Genomic DNA, 22,660 nt, shown 5'->3' with positions numbered 1-22,660 from the left:
TCACCAACATTAATCGCAAGGTAGTCATGAAGCGAGTCGACAATCCCATCATCATGCACAGCTAATATGCAAAGGTAGCCGGGCAGGTAATCCACCAAATCAACTTTCTTAACCTTCTAAAGCTATAGAAAAAACTAATTTCACAAAGAGCATTTGTTTGAAGAGCAAACAAAATAACAAAATATCATCATGAATCAGCACTTTCGATTTTTCCCTCTTTTTCTGGTTATTCCGCACATGTTAGAAAGATATATCGTGTCAAAAACCAAATTAAAATTTGACTGCAGTCCAAGTAATCCAAGCAGAGGCATCAAGATACATAACATAAAGCCGACTTATTTTACCAAAAAGGCACAACCATTTTGCAAGCACATCAATGAATCAAGAAAGTGAAAGACATTTTCTGCGCAGATTCTTCAAATATATAATTCTACTTTTGACGTGGGCAGATCAACTTGTCCGTGTTAACTACTCTCTCCCTTCACTTTTACTTGGCACCTTTTGACTTTTCATGCCCCTTAAAAAATAATAAATGCAGTGCATAATTTAACATGATACCCATATTAATTGATGCATATTTTATTGGATTTAAGAAAATGATTTAAAATGAATAATAAATACTGTGGGTATAACAGGAAAAAAATTTGTCTTCTCTTAGATATGTGTAAAGTGACAAGTAAAAATGAAAATTTATTTTTAGTATACATACCAAGTAAAAGTGAACGGAGGGAGTATTACTCCTACTAATTACTACTAACTTTAGTAAGAAGGCTTCTGTCCTCCAACGTGAGTTCTGCCTATAAATACAGCAGCAAGGATTCACATTTATTCCTATTAGTCTTGATGCATAAAATCTAGCAACGATTTCACAGAAATAAAGAAAAACAACTGATTAATGCATCTAACAATTATGAGCATCTCAACTGCCATTTGTTACAAATTACAACCAAAAGATGACGACCAAACAAGATTTGAAAAGATAGAAAAATCATAACAGAGACAGAAAGACTAACTTGTGCTTCTGTGTAAAAGCCGAAATCGAGTCAACTCTAACACATGGAATATAGCAATCATGATTACTAACGTGACAAATGTTCACAAAAATATAATTCTGTACATCTAACCCTCCCCCAAACCCACCCACCCACCCACACTCTTTCTAGGGGTTAATGAGAAAAATGGGTAAAAGCCGCCACTTGATGCTTTATTTTTCAACGCCCTACTCTTAGACTGAAGCACAACACAGATTAAGTAAAGCAGTACCCTTTTGATGGAACTACCTACTGGTCAAGGTGAAGAAAGATGAAAGAATGCCTTACGAGAATGCGATTAGATGATCTCCACCTTGTTCTTGTGGAAGAGGCTACTCATCTTGATATCGAGCAAAAAGCTCAAAAATAATGTAATGAACCTCTAGTGGGTTGAACTAGGGTGAGCGGCAACAAAGGATTGTTCGAATGAAACTAATTTGCAATCAAAACTTTTGACTTGAGGAAATTAAGGCGGTTTTTAGTTAGAGTTAACTTCTCTTCTGCCTTTGCCGCTTTTTCTCGGACACCACGAACAATATCCTCAGGAGCTTTCTCTACAAACTGCACATAGCAACTCTATAAGGTCTGTGACATAGAAAAGCGGAAATGGAGAAGCAAGACATAATACTGTAAGATTTTAACTATGTACTGTTTCGACAGTCGGGGAGAGCCTTTTGAAATATTGAACATATCAAGAAAAAACTAGAACGCCTACTTTGCATCTGAGGTATTCCAATTTTCGTTCACAATAAAACTTTGCCTAGTTGCACCATTCTTGGTATATATCAAATAGAAGTAATGGTATTTATGCACACAAATTAATAGTATAAAACTATCTTTTGATAAAGTAAATGGAAAAGTAAGACATCTTTATTTCTTGAAGTAAATGGAAAAGTAAGACATCTTTATTTATTATTCGCAACATGTGGACGTATTTGCCTCTAAGTACCATGTTGCCTTTTTTATTTTTACTGTAAGGAATTCTGAAGTAAATTTAAGTTCGGCATTCAATTTATTTATCCGGCAAAATGAGAAAATGGAGAACTCACACTTGAAGAACTCAAACGAGCCATCAGCCCATCATATTCGGCTTGCATCTTGACAAGGCGCTTAGAGAGACGCTGAACTTCAGCAGAGATGTCCACCATATCTGATAGAGGAAGATAAGCTTCTAGACCTTCACTAGCAACAACGTGGACAGACTGATTTGCATCTCCTGCAATTCATCTCATATTAAGATAAAACTACAACGAAAAAGAACATTCAACCAGAGAGCTCTAACGATGCGGGGTTTATCAACCTTTTGCAACGTGTGATACTTGAGTTCGACATACCTGGGGGGGCTTCTGCAAAATTGACATTTCCCAAATCCAGTCTTGAAAGAAGAGCTAAAACTTCCCTCTCTCCCTGCATTAAGTGATAGCCATGTGCTTATATCCACATCGGCATATATAAATTTCTTCTGGTAAGAGAAATGCATTTAACATATAGCACAAAATTGAGAACAAACAGAAGTGACTGATCTGTTATAATATGGCCGCCATGCGGTAAGCTGACCTCACTGACTCAGAAGGCAGATAGTGAACACTATGGGTGTGTTTGGTATGAAGGAAAACATTTTCCGGAAAATATTTTCCAATTTTCCCATATTTGGTTGGCTTAAATGTTTTGGAAAATATTTTCCTCATGAACTCATTTTCCTCCAATTGGAGAAAAATGTTTTCCCTGTCAAAAGAAGGGAAAACAATTTTTTAATATTCTTTTTCAACCTTCTCCACCCTATTCCCCATCCCCACCAACCCACCCCCACCCACCGCATCCATCCCACCCCCAAACCACCCCTATCCCACCCACCCCAAACCACCCCAACCCCTACTCCCCCACCACACCCCACCCACCCCAATCTTGCCCACCTCCCACCCAAAATAGAAATATTATTAAGAGTACTTTCTTTTCATGTTGTAAAAAGAGTAATTTATTTTATTACAACAAAATAAATATATTCTTTTCATGATGTAGAAAAAATATTTTCTTTCATTTCAACAAAGCGAGTACTTTTTTTTCATGAGGTAGAAAAAGTATTTTCTTTCATTTCAACAAAAACTAGTACTCCCTCCGTTCCAGTTTATGTGAACCTATTTCCTTTTTGGTCCGTTCCAAAAAGAATGAACCCTTTCTAAATTTGGAAACAATTTAGCTTAAACTTACAATTCTACCCTTAATGAGAAGCTTTTATAACCATACAAATACTCTGGACCCCATTTTAACTCATTTAGGACCACAAATTCCAAAAGTCTTCATTTTTTCTTAAACTCCGTGCCCAGTCAAACAGGTTCACATAAATTGAAACGAAGGGAGTAATTTTTTTCCTGAAATAGAAAAAGTATTTTCTTTCATTTCAACAAAAACGAGTAATTTTTTTCCTGAAATAGAAAAAGTATTTTTTTCCAAATAAAACAAGTACTTCCTTTTCATGATGTAGAGAAGTATTTTATTTCATTTCAACAAAACGAGTATTTTTTTTCATGATGTAGAAAAAATATTTTCTTCCATTCAACAAAATGAGTAATTTCTTTTCATGCGGTAGAAATAATAATTTCTTTTTAGGTATCGAGCTCAAATTTCAACGTTGTTCTTGGGTGAAAAAGTAAACTAGCACATTAGTTCCTTCGGATTTTTGTGAATTTTGAAAAGAATAATTAAATTCTTGAAGAAACTAGAGTTTCGGAGGAGGAAAGAGGAAAAGAAGGGGGGGGGGGGGGAGTATAGGAAACATGAGGATTTTGGGGGAGGTGGGTTGAGGAGAGTAGCATATAGAATTATTTTCCTAAAAATATTTTATACTCTTTAATCAAACACTAGAAAATATTTTCCGGAAAAAGTTTTTCACTCACCAACCAAACAAGGAAAAATAAGTGATAAAACCACTCATTTTCCATGAAAACATTTTCCTTCCTACCAATGACACCCTATATGTAGTTAATTTTGCCTATTTGGTACGGGTTCAGCCAAACCCAGTTCCAACTGTTCACTAATGGTCTCACCCATTTTCTAGTAGTAGTAGTTCGCGCGAGGGACTCTCCTTTCTATCGCTTGCCCTTGCCTTTCACTCTCATTTGGTCTCTTTCTTTTATAAAATAAAGCGAAGCAAAGCGCATGGCAAAGAAGCAGCCAGTTGACTGCCCCCTTCCACTCGGCCTTTCTGAAGAAAGTTTTTCAAAAAGTGGCCAGAAAGGGCTCCACGCGCAAGCGCATGGAGTAGATCTCGCCGGAAAAAAATTGACTCTGATCGGCGCGTGGCGGAGCGTGAGAAGTCGGCTGCCGGAGGTGTCTGTTGGGGTTTGGTCGCCGGGGGTTGGGGGACCTTATGGTGGTGTTGGTTTTTGCACAACACCGATGGAAATTGGTTTGACGAAAAACAACCCTAAAAAGGTCGCCGGAATTGAAGCACGACGACTGTTTCGGATGGGTTTTCTTTCCCGGATATTTTCTCATTGCCGCTTTGATACCATGTGAGAAATATGACACGGGAAAATTATATTATAGATGTACACTAACTATAATACAAGTACCCCTATTTATAACAATACACAATACCTACACTACTCCTATTTCATATAAGACTATGCTTATTTACATAACAACTAACTAACTAACAGCAATTTTCCTACATTCGACTTTAGGCTTGCTTGTCCCTTTTAATCATCTGCAATCATCATTCTGTTGCACCTACAGACCAATGATCGTGGAGGTCTACATCGAATGTGCTCAAACTATCTCAAGCGACCTCTCATTTATTCTTCTCTTTGTGCTACTCGCTATATATCGTATGTGATCATGTCTTATCCTATCAAGTTTTCAACATGTCACTGACACTCTCTATCATATGTGATCATTTCTAGTCTAGTCAAATTTTGTATGAGAAGTGTTACAGAATAAAGAGAAAATGTTTCCTTCAACATGTATCCCATTGCGTAGTATTCATCAAACAAGATAGCAATGATAACCACCACAAGTCTGTTTGTCCATGTAAAAAAGAGGAAAGATGAGAGAGTAGTTCTTGGTGAATTGATTATCAACAATGTCAACAAGGGCTCCTTATTTGAGAATCTCAGTGTATGAATAATATGGTATGTTTTAAATCAAAAAATGAATAGTATGGTAAGTAATTATTTCATAGGAGAGGCAAACTATTCTACAATGTCTTATAGAATGTCATGGGATAATCTTCAGCATCTCCTGCAAAAATCAAAAGAATCTAGACATATTTTGAAACTAGGCGCATATTAACTGATAAGTTCATTAATTTTGTTGCATTTCAAAATTTTTAAGTGCTCCTGCATTTTATCGTATTCGTTTGATTAGTAACACAGGAAAATGATACCAAAAAACCATAGCCACCACCTTTCAGAAAGAATAGTGATCCGAACACAGTCCACAAGTTATCATCATAGGGAAGTTTATGAATAAAGTGGAGATCTTACAGAGATATACTGAATGACATCTGGATTTGCAACAATAGATGCAGAAATAAGTTTTGCTGGCTCAACTGCATACTCTGCTCGTACATTTCTGATGGCTCTAGTCTGAATTGATGGAAGGGATAAATTATCCAGGATAACTAGAATTATAGATAAAATGAAAATTGGGACAAGAAAAGTTGATAATCAAACTCACCAATGCCTGTAAGTTCTCAAATTTTTTTATGGAATCAATATCCCTGGGAAGTGAAGTAGGTGGCCACGCAGATACTATAAGAGCTTCCTGTCGACTGGGTAATGCCTGCAGAAACGGGAGAAGTCAAACTGCAATGAGAACAGCATGTATTCTTAAGCTATTTTGCTATTGAAGCAAAACTGAATAATCATATAAGATTTCCAGATTTTGCAGCAAGCTAAGTTACTGCTTGCATCCTCATCAGCTAGCAGGCCCAAGGCCAAATAAAAGCTGATGTAGAGATATATGTGGAATAATTGACCAGCATCATCAACATTGAAGCTGATATTAGATTTCTATTTCTTCCCAATGTTAACCGAATTGGAAACAAACGGGTACCTTCCATTTCTTTTCTATTTGAAAGTGGGTATCCCTTGTCTCCACTTTGGCTATCTTTGGACAAATCAGAAATTTATATCAGCTTCAACATTGACAATATTGCATCTGTTATTCTACAACCACTTCCAAATTATGCAGTCTATTTTATTTTATTGTTGTACTATAAATGACAGTGGTCTCAGATCGACAACACAAGAAAATAGCCAAATCCTCCTAAAGAAAAATCGATAAAATAAGCCATAGTTTGAATCTGCTACTGATTAAGATATTAATGCATTTCAGGAAATCAACGACAAGAAGCTATGGTGATACCGAATAGGTAATTAGTCAGTCTAGGTGGAAGACCATGCTACTACTTAAACACATATTTGCAGACCATTTCATCAACTGATAATGACGATGTACTGGGGCTTGACCTTTCACAGACATGATTATAGTAAAGAACTACATAGAATTAACATGGGAAAAGAACTAGGATGCAAGACTATCAGAATTTAAGTTGCTCCGACACCGCAGTTTAGGTGCCGCACCCGTGTCACCACGACACTAGTATGGGTGCGGGCATGGGATCCGTACCGGATCTGGTCAAAATTTTAGGCACTTTGACCACGACAGATGGAAAAATTTGAGACGAGATACAATTTAATTCCCGGAATCGGAACCAAAACTAGGGTAAATTTGAAGAAAATAGCATACCTTATCTAGGAAATCAATCATTTACTTATCTACAACCTTGAGAATAAAAAAGAAATCTACAGTTTACAAGCTATACGTAAGTATTCCACAAAATTTCTCATAATTTAGAGATACTTTTATATATTTGTTTGAATTATTTTTAGCAGGATCCCTCACCCGTATCCGTACTAGGATCCGTATCCTCAAATCTTAGAATTTACATCTCGAAGGATCTGACCTCTAGATCCGCACCCGTGTCGGACATCCGCACCGTGTCTGAGCAACTTAGATCAGAATGGTAATAAGTTGGCATGTTATGACGCCAGAAGACTCAAATCAGCTATGAGTGGACTAGGACCCAAAGTTATGGATCAGCATTAGAACTCATAAACAAATTAGTGTGACCTTGTGTGAAAATAGTATGTATTGACGAGCTTTAAGCCACTCTTTTCTTTTTCTTTTTCCTTTTAGGGGAGTGAGGGTGGGAGTGAGTGGGGATGCATTCACTAGACGCTGGCTGACATCTAGAAATGAAATTTAACAAGTGTTGGTAAAAGCTCGCCTAAGACATGCTTATAAGCTTTGGAGCTTCGCATGCATCTCTTCACCTTGTAAATATACTTCACAAAGTGATACATTAATCATTAAGAAAATATGTCGATTGAATTGTTAGTGATTAGGAACAAGAAATTACAGGTTTAGTATAAGAAACTAACAACTAAATAGTTAAAAGTAAACTACATATCTTCATCTAAGTTAGAAATTTAAAATGGTCAATGAACTTGATTGACATGATTCTTTTTGTATATTTCACTTAAGCATAGTTTGACAATTCTTCTGTCCAAATAATTACTCCCTCCGTTTCAATTTATGTGAACCTATTTCCTTTTTAGTTCGTGCCAAAAAGAATGACCCCTTTCCATATTTGAAAACAATTTACTTTTATTCAATGATTTATAGCCACAAAAAATATGTGTGTCTCATTTTACACCACAATTTCAAAAGTCGTCTTCTTTTTTTTTAAACTCCGAACGCAGTCAAATAGGTTCACATAATTTGAAACGGAGGGAGTATAATTTATACTTGTAGTAATGTTTTCTTGCATTACATTTTTAACTTGGGACTTGGGTATTCTTCATTAGCGTTTTTTCCTGCAAAAGCCAATGCTTTAATTCTGCTATGCGCGTAAAGCAACTTTAGCCTTGTTTAAGCTTTTCGCCTTTGACTACTCTATATTTAAATAGCTCCATTGCCTTTAATGTTACCTCAAACAAACACCTATCTTTAAGTGAAAACCCTGAAAAAGAAAAACTATACCATTGTAAACAACTAAAATTTAGATTATCCATACATCCCATATATTTGCACGTAAGTTTTAGTTACCAGGAGGTAAACAATATGGATATTTTGTTATTCAACTATAATATTAAGACTTTCGGAGTGAGAAACTCTTTTCCGTAGCTTGCGAGTTCTCGTAAATATCCCATTGCATAATCCTCACTCATCTTGTATCATCGGATTTGGCATGAAGTATACATAGATAAACAATAAAAGGCACTGATCAAAGCACAAAAGTAAAAGGATATATCACATCACCTGCCAGAGCTCCTCAGTTACGAAAGGCATAAATGGATGTAGCAATTTAAGGATGCTCCCAAAAATATATAGCAGAGCTGCTTGTGATACAGATGCAACAGAATGATCTCCGGAGTGATACAGGCGAGCTTTACTAACTTCAATGTACCTTATAAAGTAGACAGAGATTTAGTGACAGAAGACGAGATAGATAAATTATAAAGCTATACTATATTTGGCTAAGGTTTGGATGAAGATAGGATGGATTAAAGGAAAAGAATAAAAGAAAACAGGTAAGTTCTTTTTCTTTTCTTTGGGTCAGAAGTGAAAAAAGAGGAAAGTCGAGGAACATTACACTTCTACATCAGCTTTTTCAACCCCTCTATAGCAGGAAGGGAAGGAGGAACTGAACATTACTAAACTTCCAACTCCAGTTACTATAAGTTACCCAATGAAAAGATCAATAGTTCGCCTTGGGGAATAAACAAGCACGCCCACCTCCCCCTTCCCATTTGTCTCCCTCTTATACAAAACATAATGTAGATTACCTATCACTTAAACCCTCCAACAGGTTCCATGTCACGCTTGCCATTGATGCAACTAAAATTGTCCAGAACCAGATTTTATGTTTTGGAAACTCAGCTGTATTCAATAATACTCCTCCAATACAATACACCCACAAATATCATGACATTAAAGCTTGCATCTTCAAGGAGCATCAATGGGCATATTATTAGCAATGTATATCTCATTCTTATCTAAGTTCATTAACATTTTAAATTTCGCCTATTCCACTTCACCAAGGAAAAGCAAGAGAACTTCTGTCAGGGTAAGCAAAGAAGAGATAAACGAGGTAAGCACTAATGAGGAGGCTCTTACATTCTGCTCAAGAAAAACGCATCAGAAATCACTTTATCATCACCAATTTCATGGTAGAATTTAGAAAACTTGTTTCATGATGAAGGAGAAGTAAACATTTTCATAACCTCTTTTCACAGTTAAGCTTACTCCTCTTATCACTGTAATTTAACTTTATTCTTAATACACCTAACACGTATCATTAAGTTTTTGTCGGGAGGTGATGACCTCTGTTTTAGTCACAGTGGACTAGTTCTTCAAGCATGAATAAGGCAGGTCACCATGCAAGAGCGTAATAATGAATTACAGATAAAATTTTCATGCCTACCAACACCATCATTCTTTCTGCATATTACTCTTCAATAAAAATAGTCTCCACTTCAGATTTTAGATAATGTATAAGAATGAACTACAAATTAAATTCCCATCCACCAATAACATCATTCTTTCTGCATATTAGTTCAATGGAAATAATTTCCATTCTAGATGGTCAAGAGTTCACATTTTGGATAATGTCTTAATAAAATAGAAGAATTACAAGACTAACATGGAAACCAAAATGACGTAAAAGCACCTAAAACAATAGGAAGAACATACCAATCAGCAAAATCAGCCCAAAAGAAGTCATATATTTCTCTTCCAACATCTCCAAAGAAAAGTTTCTCATAACTTGCAGTGACTTCATCAACAAGTACATGAAGTTTTGATACCTGAAAGGTGTAGAAGTGGTAAAACAGGACCGTTATGCCATAGTGCACATAATGAGGATTAAGAACATCGTATTTACCAACAGAAAAAGGATCAAAAGCATCATCTTACCGCCCAGCATTCAGGTAGTGGGAGCTTCACCACAGACTCCACTTTATCAAACTGAGAAAACAGTAGATAGTGCAATATATAAGCATTTCATATGTTATATTATTGGCACGTAATGCAGAATTCAAACATAAGTCAACTCTGGACCCTTGAAAACCTTGGGATTACTCCTACTTTTTATTATGTAATCATTGAAGTTCACCGGTGAATAACCATCTAAGATATTTGGAAGAAGTGATTTCATTGTACTTCAAAAGTTTCTCACTTTAGAATCTACATAGAAACCAAGGATCTTGATTTGAACACCAAATATTTGGGCTTCGGTGAGAACATAATTCTTTTGGAGCAACTATGTTCTAGGACGTGAATTTGCATGCCATGCAGAATTGAGAACTCTCGAACAACTTGACTTCAATATTGAGAGACATGCGTATATACCAAAATATTTAACAGCGAAAATTTTCTGAGTTGCCAGCCTATGCTATTTAACGTGTTTGAAAGTTTTGTCAACAACCAGGATTAAGCTCTTTAGTATTTAAGCCCATGCTGGTCACGAAGCTCAATCTGATAGTCAATGTGAATCACCAAACACAATCTGACACTTTGACGATCTCTGATTTAGTGCATTTTTTCATTTCATTTACTGCAATACTTATCTCAGTTCTTCCAGGCATTTTGCTTTTTAATAAGTATTTCAGCTCTTTCAAACATTCGTATTGCATTGTTGCCTTACTGCTTCTGATCCACAGATCTTGAAGCAAACTGTCATAAAACATATATTTGGGTTGAAACACCAAAATCGACAAACCTTATGGGCCAGTAAAGCTTCCCAAGCAAGAGTGTCATCTTGATGAGGCAAATTCCGCAATATGAACTTGCCAGCGTTCCATAATTTGTTGGTGAATGCCTTGTTAGAGGTCAACCTCTCCATGGACAAATTTAGATCCTATAACAAAGAGATAAGCTGGCTGATGAAAGCATCCAAAGTGGACACCATCGCAGAAAAAGGAATATGCATATCGATGATTTAGTGACAAAATGAGCTCATAACAAACCTGACCAGCAGTCCCTAAGGCAAGAGTGAAGCGCAAAGCATCTGTGCCATACTCTGCAATGGTGTCGAGGGGATCTATGACATTCCCCAATGTTTTAGACATTTTTCTGCCCTGGAACAGGGCATTGACAAGTTTAAAGCTATAATATATGGAGGAAAAGATGCATGGAAATGGAGATGTAAATCCATATCTTATCATAACTAATGATGGTTTGAGATTAGTCCAGGAGGAAACTCAGATGCAGATACCGCAGGTTCAACCCATATTCAATTATTTCAGCAAATCTCAACTCATTATCACAAATATATACATAACGTTCAAAAAAAACTGCATACTTGGAGCCCATCAATCCAAAGACCAATCAACGAGAAGTTCGGGGATATCTGTAAAATATTAACTTCAATGCAGGGCCTGGAACAACTTTTTTAGAAGTTGGACACTTCCACCAGAGAACTAGGAAGAATATAATTTTCTCTTTCCTCCGAAACAGCAGAAGCTCTTCTTTACAAGTAGTAAAACAATGTTACTAGGCATACCTTCATGCTGAAACGGTAGCGAAGAGCAGGAAGGGAAATGTGAATTAACTAAACGCATCGGCTTAGGACAAATGTACAACAACCAGACGCACATTTTGTACAAAACAAAAGAGAATTGTATTTACAGGACAAGTAACTGCACTGAACAATAAATCAACTAGCATGGTCAATAAATTATGCAGAAAAATTGGATCAAGAAGATTAAGGACTAACATTCAAAGCAAGTAACTTAAAAGCATGAACTCACTTGAGAGTCACGAATTAGTCCATGAAGATAAACATTTGAAAAGGGGACAGTCCCAGTAAACTCAATTCCCATCATCACCATTCGTGCCACCCAAAAGAACAGTATGTCGTGCCTGTTACCAAGTAACTATTCAGAGACTATGGCAGTATAGAATTGTTATAATTTTGAAACATGGCAATAATTAACCATAGAAGAGAAAAAGAGCTGGAAGTAAAGACATGACAAGTGTTTCCAGAATACAAAAGCTCCCTAGTAATTTGCTAAATCAACGAAAATGAACACATTGAGACCATTGGCAGCCAGTCTTGCAATCCAATCAACCCACAGGCCCCTATATCTAGGGGAGTCAAATGCAATAGTAACATACAAGTGTCGGATTACAGGGTAGGCTAGAAAAGAAACTAAAAATAAAAATATGAAACCTATTGACTTTCTTGAAACAAAGGAAAAGAAAAAATCAATAAATATATTCCTAGATATATTAAATGTCAAGTGTTAGTATGTGAAAGCTAAAACATTAGAGTTACTATTAAGTTATCCCTCATTGGATCAATATAACGTGTTGATGCTATCTCGCGCTTATAAATAGGTGTCTTGTATTCCATGTTTATCATGTAATCATTACATTTCTTTTCTTCTCTACTAGTATTTCTCACATAGAACAGAGTTTCTAGTTGGAGGACTAAGTAGCTTTGGAAGGAAAAGTTTCTTTTCAAAGATTATTGTTGCATGTAATTGATAACTGTTCCAACAGCACCAAACTGTTCCAAGAGTACTGCGCCTCTTTCCTGTAACTGTTCTGGCAGCACAGCACCTCTTTCCAGTGATCGCACCGGCAACACCATTCCTTTTTTCAGTCACCACTCTCAGGAACCTGCTGCTATTTTTGTCCAGTCCAAACCATTTTTCCAGTGTACTCTTCCAGGGATATTCAGATTTCAGGCAACCCAAGATTCTTCCAGCAGCTGTTCGGCAAGCTATCCGTTAACAGTGCCACTTATTATTTTGTGTTTTTAGATGTGAGAAATAGCACGGGAAAATATTATTGATATTCGTTCATTTTCTAAAATACAAGATGCCCTATTTATATCTACATTCTACACAATACATACTACTCCTATTAGAATGTGGGACTAAGCATCATATATACATTAATTCTCTAACACTCCCCTCAAACTGGTGCATGTAAGTCATATGTACCGAGCTTGTTACAAATGTAACTAATACGAGGACCAATGAGAATATCTGCAAGCTGATGATTTGACTTTACAAACTTTGTAACAATATCTCCTGAATCATCTTTCGTTTCCTTTTCGTTTGTTTCGAGTTCGAGAACTATCGATCAATTCCGCTTCTTTCTTTTTCTCTAGAGACTTTTCCGAACGAGATGTATAGATCTTGTTCATGGATTAACGAAAATATGCAAACGCACTATTTGCCTCTGCCATTCTGAGTCTCTTCCTTTTTGCGTAGCTCTATTTGTCTCTACCATACTATGAGTATCTTCCTTTTTGTGTATGTCATTGCCACTCCCTTTGACAGTATCCGCTAATTCGAAACTTAATTTGAAAGCCATATTTCGACCCGGACGTTTTTGGGATGCCTCTGATAACCAACGAGTGGCAATGGCAAGGCTTTTCCTTGTGTGGATCCTATTTCAATGGGAACTTGATGAATCGATCCACCTACACGTCTTGCTTTTACTATTATATCGGGAGTTACTCCATGTATTGCTTGACATAAAACAGATAGTGGATTTGTTTCTGTCTTTTGTTAAATCTTTTTCACGGCTCGATAGATAATTTGATAAGCCAATGGTTTATCCGTGTTTGAGAATATGATTAACCAACATGTTAACTAATTGATTACGATAAATTGGATCGAATTTTGCTTCTTTTTTTTCCTGCAGTACCTCGACATAACATGAGCGTGAAAGGGGTTCAAGAATACGTTTTCTTTTTTATACGGGTTAAAATCACTTATTTTGGATTTTTCACCCCATATATTGTAGGGTGGATCTCGAAAGATATGAAAGATCTCCCTCCAAGCCGTACATACGACTTTCATCGAATACGGCTTTTCGCAGAATTCTATATGTATCTATGAGATTGAGTATGAAATTTTGTTTACTCACTTTACATGTTTTCTCTTATGAAGTGAGAGTCAATCTCAATGTGTTTAGTCCTCCATAGAACACCGGATTTGATGCAATATGAAGGGCAGCTTGATTATCACGCACAAGTTTCATCTAACAATTTTTTTCAAACTTCAATTCTTTGAGCATCTGTTTGATCCAAACTAGCTCACACGTTGCCAGAGCCATTGCTCGATATTCTGCGTCTGCACTAGATCGAGCAACCACATTTTGTTTCTTACTCTTCCAGGACACTAAATTACCTCCTATTACAACACAATATCAGGACGTAGAACGTCTATCAGAAGTTGATCCTGCCCAATTAGCATCTGTGTATCCAACTATCAGCTCATGACCTCGATCCTCGAACAATGCTACTTTGCCTGGGGCTGGTTTCACATAACGAAGAATTCGGACAACTGCATCCCGATGACTATCACAGGGAGAGTCCATACACTAACTTACAACACCACTCACATGAAAGGATTTGTCAGATCTAATCATTGTGAGATAATTCAACTTATCAACCAACCTCATGTATCTTGTAGGATCACTAAGAGGGAGCATGTCCTAGCAAAAGTTTAGCATTCGGATCCGTAAGAGTGTCAATGGGTCTACAATTTGTCATTTCTGTCTCCTCAAGAATGTCCACGGCATATTCCGTTGTGAGATAATAACACCTAAGCTAGACTAAGCGACCTCAATACCTAGAAAATACTTCTAATTGCCCATATCCTTTGTCTGGAAGTGCTGAAAGAGATGTTGCTTCAAACTAGTGATACCATCCAGATCATTGCCGGTAATAACGACATCGTCAGCATAAACCACCAAATAAATACACAAATTTGAAGCAGAATGCCCGTAAAACACAGAGTGATCAGCTTCAATACGAGTCATGCCAAATTCCTGAACAATTGTGCTGAACTTACCAAACCAGGCTCGAGGAGACTATTTTAGACCATAGAGCGACCGGCACAACCGACAAACAAGGGCACCGGACTCTTCCTGAGCAACAAGACTAGGTAGTTGCTCCATATAAACTCCATCCTCAAGGTCGTAAAAACATTCTTACTGTCCAACTGATAGAGAGAGGCCAATGGCGAACAGCAGCCATGAATAGAAAAGGCGAACCAATGTTATTTTAGCCATGGAAGAGAAAGTAACACTGTAATCAAGCCCAAATATCTGAGTAAAACCTTTTTCAACCAAGTGGCCTTTAAGGCGATCAATTTGACCATCTGAACCAACATTGACTGCATACACCCACTGACACCCAACAGTAGATTTACCTGGAAGTAGAGCAACAAGCTCCAAGTATCACTAGCATGTAAAGCATATATTTTTTCAATCATAGCATGTCGCCATCCAGGGTTCGATAGAGCTTCACCTATGGACTTAGAGATAGAAATAGAGGACATGAAACAAAGGCATAATGGGGTGATAATAAACGATGATTACTCAAACCAATATAATGGGAATTAGGGTTAAGAGTGGATTGAATACTTTTTCAAAGTGCGATCAGTAGACTATAAGGAGACAAGTTCGCAGTAGGTGAAAGATTCGATACAGGACGTGAATCATTTGGACCAAATGCTGGACATTGACGACGATAATAAGTCAGGAGCTATAGAAGGTTGAACTGGACCTGTAGGTGATGAAACTAAAGCTATAGGTGATGGAGATGGAGCTGTAAGGTGGTGGAGTTGTAGCTATAGTTGTAGCTGTAGGTGATGAAAGTGGAGATGTAGGTGGTGGAGCCGGAGCTGTAGAAGATGAAGGAGAGAGAGTGCCTGAATCTCCAAAAGATGAAACTGGTAACACCTCAGAGATGTCTAAGTCATCACTTGGACTAGTGAAGTATGATTGGGTTCCAAAGAAGGTAACATCAGCAGACATAAGGCACCGTTGGAGATCAAGTGAATAGCATCAATATCCCTTTTGCGTTCTCGAGTATCCTAATAATACGCACTTACGAGCACGGGTAGCTAACTTATCTTTTCCTAAGTAAGGTTATCAACAAAACACGTCCCCCAAAAGATATGCGGGGGGGGAGGTGAATAGGGAAACAAGACAGAGAATGAAATTTGATTCTGGATAGCTGAGAATGGCATACGATTAATAAGATAACAAGATGTACAGACTGCATCCCCCCAAAAAGCGCAACGGAATATGAGATTGTATGAGTAGATTACGAGTAGTCTCAATGAGATGTCAATTCTTCCTTTCAGCTACCCCATTTTGTTGAGATGTGTATGGACAAGATATTTGATGAATAATCCCACAAGAATTCATAAACTGCTGAAATGGAGAATGACAAATACTCTGGAACGTTATCACTACGAAATGTGCAGATAGAAATTCCAAATTTATTTTGAATTTCAGCATGGAAGATCTGAAAAATAGAAAATAACTCAAATCAATTTTGCACCAAGAGTATCCAAGTGCACCTAGAATATTCATCAATGAAATTGACAAAGTAGCGGAATCCCAAGGTAGAACTGAACCACTACGACCACAAACATCTGAATGGACTAAAGTGAAAGGTAACTGCCCGATTATCAAGACGCCGAGGAAAATGGGAGCGAGTATTCTTACCGAGCTGACATGACTCACACTCTAGAGTAGACAAGTGAGACAAACCAAATACCATTTTCTGAAGTTTTGATAAACTTGGATGTCCCAACCCTTTATGCAATAAATCTGATCACTCAATGACAAGACAAGCTATTAAAGGAGGACGAGATATGAGTCTATGTGATTTAGTAAGGATTAGGTAACAAAATCCATCTACCGGCCTTGTATGTCAGTTGAGTCGGTCCCTCTATGGTCTGAACCAGTTTCCTCGAGCCTGATTTAATAAGTTCAGCATAGTTATTCAGGAATTTAGCATGACTCATAGTGAAGCTAATCACTCTATATTTTACCAGCATTCTACTTTTGCATGGAGCATAGGGGCGCATGGAAGGGAATCTACCGGCGGGGTTTTGTGGGGTTTGGTCGCCGGACCATGCTAAATTTGATGGTGTTGTCGGATTTTGCATAACACCTATAGAGACCAAGATCTAATCGTTTGACAATGTAGGAGGATAACTCTCAGTCGCCAGAAAAATTGCACGGTGAGTGATTTCTTATTTTTTTTTTTCAGAGGCGCCGGTATGTTGCACAATGATAAACTCTCTCACGAAAGCTCCGATACCAGGTGAGAAATAGCACGGAAAAATATTATTGATACTCAGCCATTTGCTATAATACAAGGCCCCCTATTCATATCTACATTCTACACAATACATACTACTCTTATTCCAATTGTGGGACTAATCATCCTATATACATTAATTCTCTAACATTACAAATAAATGGACACAATTTGACTTCTCTTCCTCAACTTGAGTCTGATGGTGCATGTTATTGTGTTAGAACGTTACAATGAAGAGTCAATATAAGTTTGTCTCTCATCATTGATTATATCTCACACCTATAAATATGTACTTATATTCACCGGTATCGTCAAGTGATCAATACATCTCAAACCCAAAGCTTTGGCCAACGGCGAAAGGAGTACAGCACGGTGCACAAATGTATAGCAAGTGCACAACACGAGTTCATATCCTACTAGGAAACCATGTCTAGCATTTAAGTGGAGAAGGGTAGAGGGATGGGCCAATTATCCACCAAGTTTCAAATCGTTAAACAGTGTATTTCTCGGTTATCAAACTAAAAGGTAAAAAATAACATCGCTTCCCTTCTCTCGTATTTCACAATTTACTTTATTTTTTAATTCAGTTGAGTTTTCCCTTCTTTTTTATTTTGGGAGGTTGGTTGCTAGAAACAAATCCTACATAGACTGTCTCACTAGTAGAGCCAAGCACTAAATTGAAATTCCTTCATCTCAAAGAACTGCTAGGTATAACTCGTAACTTTTGGCTTAATCAATCTAATGCCATGGGCATATAGAATCCACCGACATGAGTAGCAGCCGGAACAAAGAAGCTCGGCATGATGTAAAGTCAACTTTCTTTCAAATTTCTTAGAAAGTAAAAACCAACTTTAAGTATACCAGTATTAATGAATTATGCAGCCATTAGTAATTCATGTTGCATATTTGTAGCGCTTTATGAGCTAAAAAATGTACTTCTATTCTTATATACTAATATTTTTGCTTCATATAAAATAGGGTCCCTCCTAATTTGAATTCATCAAAAAGCCTCTCCACTGTTGGCCCCATTTCAAGTAAATGTAACAGAAGTCAATAGTTGCTCTATTAACCAAGGTAGTAAAATTAGGTTACCTCACCTAACTTTAGATGGAGGGACCTCCCGATTTTTCTTTCAAGGCACTAAACATCCTCAAATAGGAAAGAAGGAACCATATCGAATTCAAGGTCTAAGTGATAACATCTCGTCACCAGCATAAACTAAGATCATAAATAATGCATGTATCTACTTTCTTTCTTTTTGTTTAACACCAAGTGAAGTTGCATATTTCCATCAATAGGTTTGTTAAATGGACAGGAAGGATACTTCCATTGTTTTTCCATCTTGATTGCTAGATGGATTTGGACTAAGTGATTGAAGGGAACAAGATTTACTATGGAATTGAGTCTAGTAGGTATATTAATATCAGGATCCCTAATCCTATCCAAAGCTTAAATCAACAGTTGCAGAAAGAAGAGAAAACTCAAATATCTACCATAAACCTGACAAGTTTTGTAACAAATAATTAACTGCAAGACATATAATTCGCAACAAATAAAATTTAAATGACGTAGTAATAGCAAATCAAAACGAAAAATTGCCAAGAAAAAGTTTTACGTGTATTTCATTGCAGACAAAGGTGTGTGCTGTTTCAATCATCACTAAGGTTAGGATTTTTGTGTTATTGTCAGTAGCAGTATTCGGAGGGTTTTACTTTATAGTTATTTCTCTAGCATGTCCATTTCTGAACCTCATGTGTATGTCGGAACCTTAGGTCTCCTTATATTCTCGTTGCTGCTATCAATGCGAGAGAGAAAGAGAGCAGGGGAAATTCAAGGCTGTGCAGTGCAGGACGGGAAGAGGAAAGATCAGCCAAAAAAGTTGGGGGTTATACATTGAACTATGGGAAATCAAATGGTAAATAACTCATCCATTAGGAGATGCAGAAAAGTTGAAGAATGCAAACCCTTGAACTCCCTTATGAAACAACAACAACAACCCAGTAAAATCCCACAAGTGGGTCTGGGGATAGAAAAGAAAAGGGAATAAGTACAAACCCAGTTTCAAGAACGGAAGTTGGATAGAACCGCTTGAAATCCTCCGCTGACTCATCTGGCCATCCAAGAGTGCTGAAGGGCCACAATGAACTGAAAGGAAAGAACAATGACTTCAATCAGAGATACTAGAAACTCAGCAACCACATGGACCAAAATCATGTGAAGACTGCCAGTAATTTAAACCAGAAAGCAAAATATTATCAAATTCGTAGTTTAATGAAAAGCAGAAGTAGAAAATTCCAGTAGCATCAAAAGCGAAGACTGAAGGTTTAAAATGCATAAAATCGAAATAACAATTAAATTAACGTCAAAATTTCACAGTTGCAGAAAAGAAGATGAGAAGAAACAACACACTTCTCTTGAGATACGATAATGTGGTGCTGATAGAGAATAAACTCAGAAGCATCAGATTTACAAAATTACGAAATATATCCCAAAAGAAAGGCTTGATGCATGTTGAAGGGCAAAGATGATAATTGAGAATATTAGAGAAAAAAGGAGAACCAATAATATCATTGAAACAAAATCGAAAATGAGAACAGCAGTTGGCGCTTATTGATGAACATTGGCCCCTATTGGTGATGAATAGAGCTGACAAGCTCATAGCCAACTGTCGACACCAAGTGATAATAAGATAAGACTGAGTTTCTGTGACAAATAAGACAAGAATAACAATGAAAACTTATTCCAGAAACCTTGAAGAAGCTTGGGAGACAGCTAGCTAAGACATGGAGCTTTGAACTGTAAATTGCGACAAAACATAGAAGTCTACATTGTTCAAAAGGATGGATTTTTTATTCTAGATTAATAAACATCCAAATGCTTCATAAAAATACCCAAGTGGAGTTCAAGAGGAAATAAGCAAGTTAAACAAACAACCTCGAAAACCAGGTATCAAGAACATCTGGATCCTGATATATTTCGACATTTTTCCCATACTTCTCTTGGGCTTTTGAGAGAGCTTCTCTGTGACTCCTTGCAACAATATATTCTTCTTCACAGTCTTTACCAGAAACATACCAAACTGGTATTCGGTGTCCCCACCATAACTGTCTGCTTATACACCAATCCTTGATATTCGAGAGCCAGTGGTTATATATCTGCAGCACATCAGGAGAGAACACACATAATTAGGCAAATGAAAACCTACTAAAACTAGTCGAGGATGATAGGCAATCAGGCTGTTCTCAAACTTTTAACTTTTTGGTGCAACTAAAGCTAGATTACCAGATAAGTGAATACATCCTTAACAAATACCATAGCTTCATTAGCAAAAATACACATTCTCAACTTGTTCCACAAATATAATTTACTGCTAATACAACAAGAGCATGTCTGTAAGCCTCATATAATGATATATCACCAGCTCTAGTGCTTTCATTCTCCCCAACAACTCCATGGATGCGGTCCTCAGACTCTTCACCTACTGGATTATCCCAACAAAAAGCTTTCCGTTGATCAGAAAGACCAATAGAATCAAAATATGTAGAAGGCTTAGATGCAAAAAGTGAATAAGAAGCTAATGGAAACCCCGCGTAATAGACAAAACAGTTTAAGCAACAACTTTTTCTTGTATAATATTATTGAGCACATGAAAAGCAGTCGATTCCCTCAAGTTGAATGTGAGGCAACATCTAGCATTTTTCGAAGCCTAAGAAACTCAAACAATGAAAGTATAAACAGAGAAGAGCTTACAAAAAAAGCTCAAAAGTAAATGATTTTTTAGCCATATGAAGCAAGACAGTTACCAATATGATCTCCATACCTTCTCAAATCGTTCAGGCATAATAGTCAATTCTCCTTTTGAAACTGCTTCAAGTGCCCTCTCAGCCAAAGGCTCCATCGAGACAAACCATTGCTTACTCACTAGAGGTTCTATAATCTGAAAACAAAAGTAACGTGAGAACAAAGCCTGGATAAAGGAATTATTTCTTCTTTATCACTTTCACATAATAAAGAGCAGAACATAAGAGTCGCACTTCTCCACCACGCTGGGATCTAGGAACTCGTGAAGTGTGAGCCTCTTTCTTCACAGCCAAACCCGACTCCTCAAGATCTGACCAAAGTTTCTTTCTTGCCTCAAACCGGTCAAGGCCACTGAAAAAATGGAATAACCATGCACAAAACAAATTATAATCTTTCAAAAACCAACAGTGCTCTAACAATAGGAAAGAAGCTTGTTACTTACGCATATAGCCCAGCCACCTCATTTAGGGTCCCATCTTTATTCATCACATTAAGTATAGGAAGACCAAGCTTGCGAGCAAGGAGGTAATCATTGTGATCATGTCCAGGACTTATCTTCAATACACCAGTTCCAAAGTCTTTGTCGACATACTGTAATAAATCATGCATTAGCAAAACTTACCCTAACAACCTTACAATTCTTTCAAATGGAAAAAGGAAAACATCTTAAACATTTTTTGTTCCAATGAGCCTTATGTTTGAATATAGAAATGTAGAGTTAAGGATCAAAATCTTCTAAACTTTTATAGGACAAACTTGCACCCAAGCATCTAAACCATCCACAATGAAAGAGCCAAGCAGTGAAATAATCTAAACCCAGAACATATAACTCCTTTAGAAACCATTATGCAACCAACGTGGGAGAGGTTCTCTAACGTCCTCTCCTAAATGTAACCAAGTTCCAAGGTTAACATGTGAACTGAAGATCTTTTTATATCTTTTCTTCTTTTTAGAAGTGTGACGAAGTTTAACAGGAACAGTGGGCCTGGAGCAGAGCGAATGTACTCATCTGGACACTCATAAAGATAAGAAGTGGGCCTGGAGGAGAGGGAGTAGGCTGGCTCAAAAGGTTAAGTTAAGAGAGGAAGCCCAAAGGGATAGAATAGGTAGGAAAGAATACAGGCAAACAGAAATTCAGTCCTTATACCATGGGAAAGAATCTGATTATCTAATCCAAAACTTTAAGGCAACATGTGGAATATCCTAGGACATTATAACCCCTTTCGGAACTATTGTACTGCTGACGGCTAATAAATTCTCTAACACAGGCCATCAAAACTTTGTATAATGACTAGTAGGCATCCAAAAAGAAATAAGAGAAGGTAAGCATGGAAGGAGAGTAGATAGCAGAATAGGCGCAAGAAATAACAATAGATATGGTCTACGGAGGAGAGCCACTTGTATCAGTGTTATCAAAGGCAAAAAAGCGCAAAAAAGCTCTAAGGTCTGTCGGGGCTTTAAGCGCAAAACACAATTAAAGCGTGGCCTTTAATGAAGAAACATACAAATGGAGAAAAAAATACAAAATAGTATATGTAGTCCAAGACTAAAAAATATAAGCACGAATAACAAATATGTGGACAAGGAAATTGAAAAAGGTAGTATGAAGATGTTAAATAGATAGTAACGTATAGTGTCCCACATCGGGAAGTAGATACCCATTATTATGTAATCACTGTAT

General features: G+C 37.1%; 1 protein-coding gene across 3 annotated transcripts in view; it reads right to left on the bottom strand.

Annotated features, from left to right (window-relative positions):
- LOC109226752 (valine--tRNA ligase, chloroplastic/mitochondrial 2) overlaps positions 1,304–22,660 on the bottom strand; it is a 40,037-nt gene continuing 18,680 nt past the window's right edge. For all 3 annotated transcript variants that reach the window (XM_019391599.1, XM_019391600.1, XM_019391602.1), the window contains 16 exons: positions 21,422–21,570; positions 21,213–21,330; positions 20,999–21,115; positions 20,113–20,333; positions 19,234–19,323; positions 11,849–11,960; positions 11,066–11,176; positions 10,819–10,956; positions 10,014–10,064; positions 9,792–9,904; positions 8,358–8,505; positions 5,709–5,813; positions 5,516–5,617; positions 2,366–2,438; positions 2,081–2,247; positions 1,304–1,592 (listed from right to left, as the gene is read on the bottom strand). In XM_019391599.1, the coding sequence (XP_019247144.1) occupies positions 1,464–1,592; positions 2,081–2,247; positions 2,366–2,438; positions 5,516–5,617; positions 5,709–5,813; positions 8,358–8,505; positions 9,792–9,904; positions 10,014–10,064; positions 10,819–10,956; positions 11,066–11,176; positions 11,849–11,960; positions 19,234–19,323; positions 20,113–20,333; positions 20,999–21,115; positions 21,213–21,330; positions 21,422–21,570 (1,944 nt within the window). In that variant the 3' untranslated portion in view covers positions 1,304–1,463. The remainder of the gene's footprint in view (positions 1,593–2,080; positions 2,248–2,365; positions 2,439–5,515; positions 5,618–5,708; positions 5,814–8,357; positions 8,506–9,791; positions 9,905–10,013; positions 10,065–10,818; positions 10,957–11,065; positions 11,177–11,848; positions 11,961–19,233; positions 19,324–20,112; positions 20,334–20,998; positions 21,116–21,212; positions 21,331–21,421; positions 21,571–22,660) is intronic.

The sequence above is a fragment of the Nicotiana attenuata genome, chromosome 6 (genome assembly GCF_001879085.1).
Source record: "Nicotiana attenuata strain UT chromosome 6, NIATTr2, whole genome shotgun sequence".
In the NCBI taxonomy this organism is placed as follows: Eukaryota; Viridiplantae; Streptophyta; class Magnoliopsida; order Solanales; family Solanaceae; genus Nicotiana; species Nicotiana attenuata.
The sequence above is the reverse complement of the archived record's forward strand: the minus strand, read 5'-3'. Positions and strand labels throughout refer to the sequence as shown.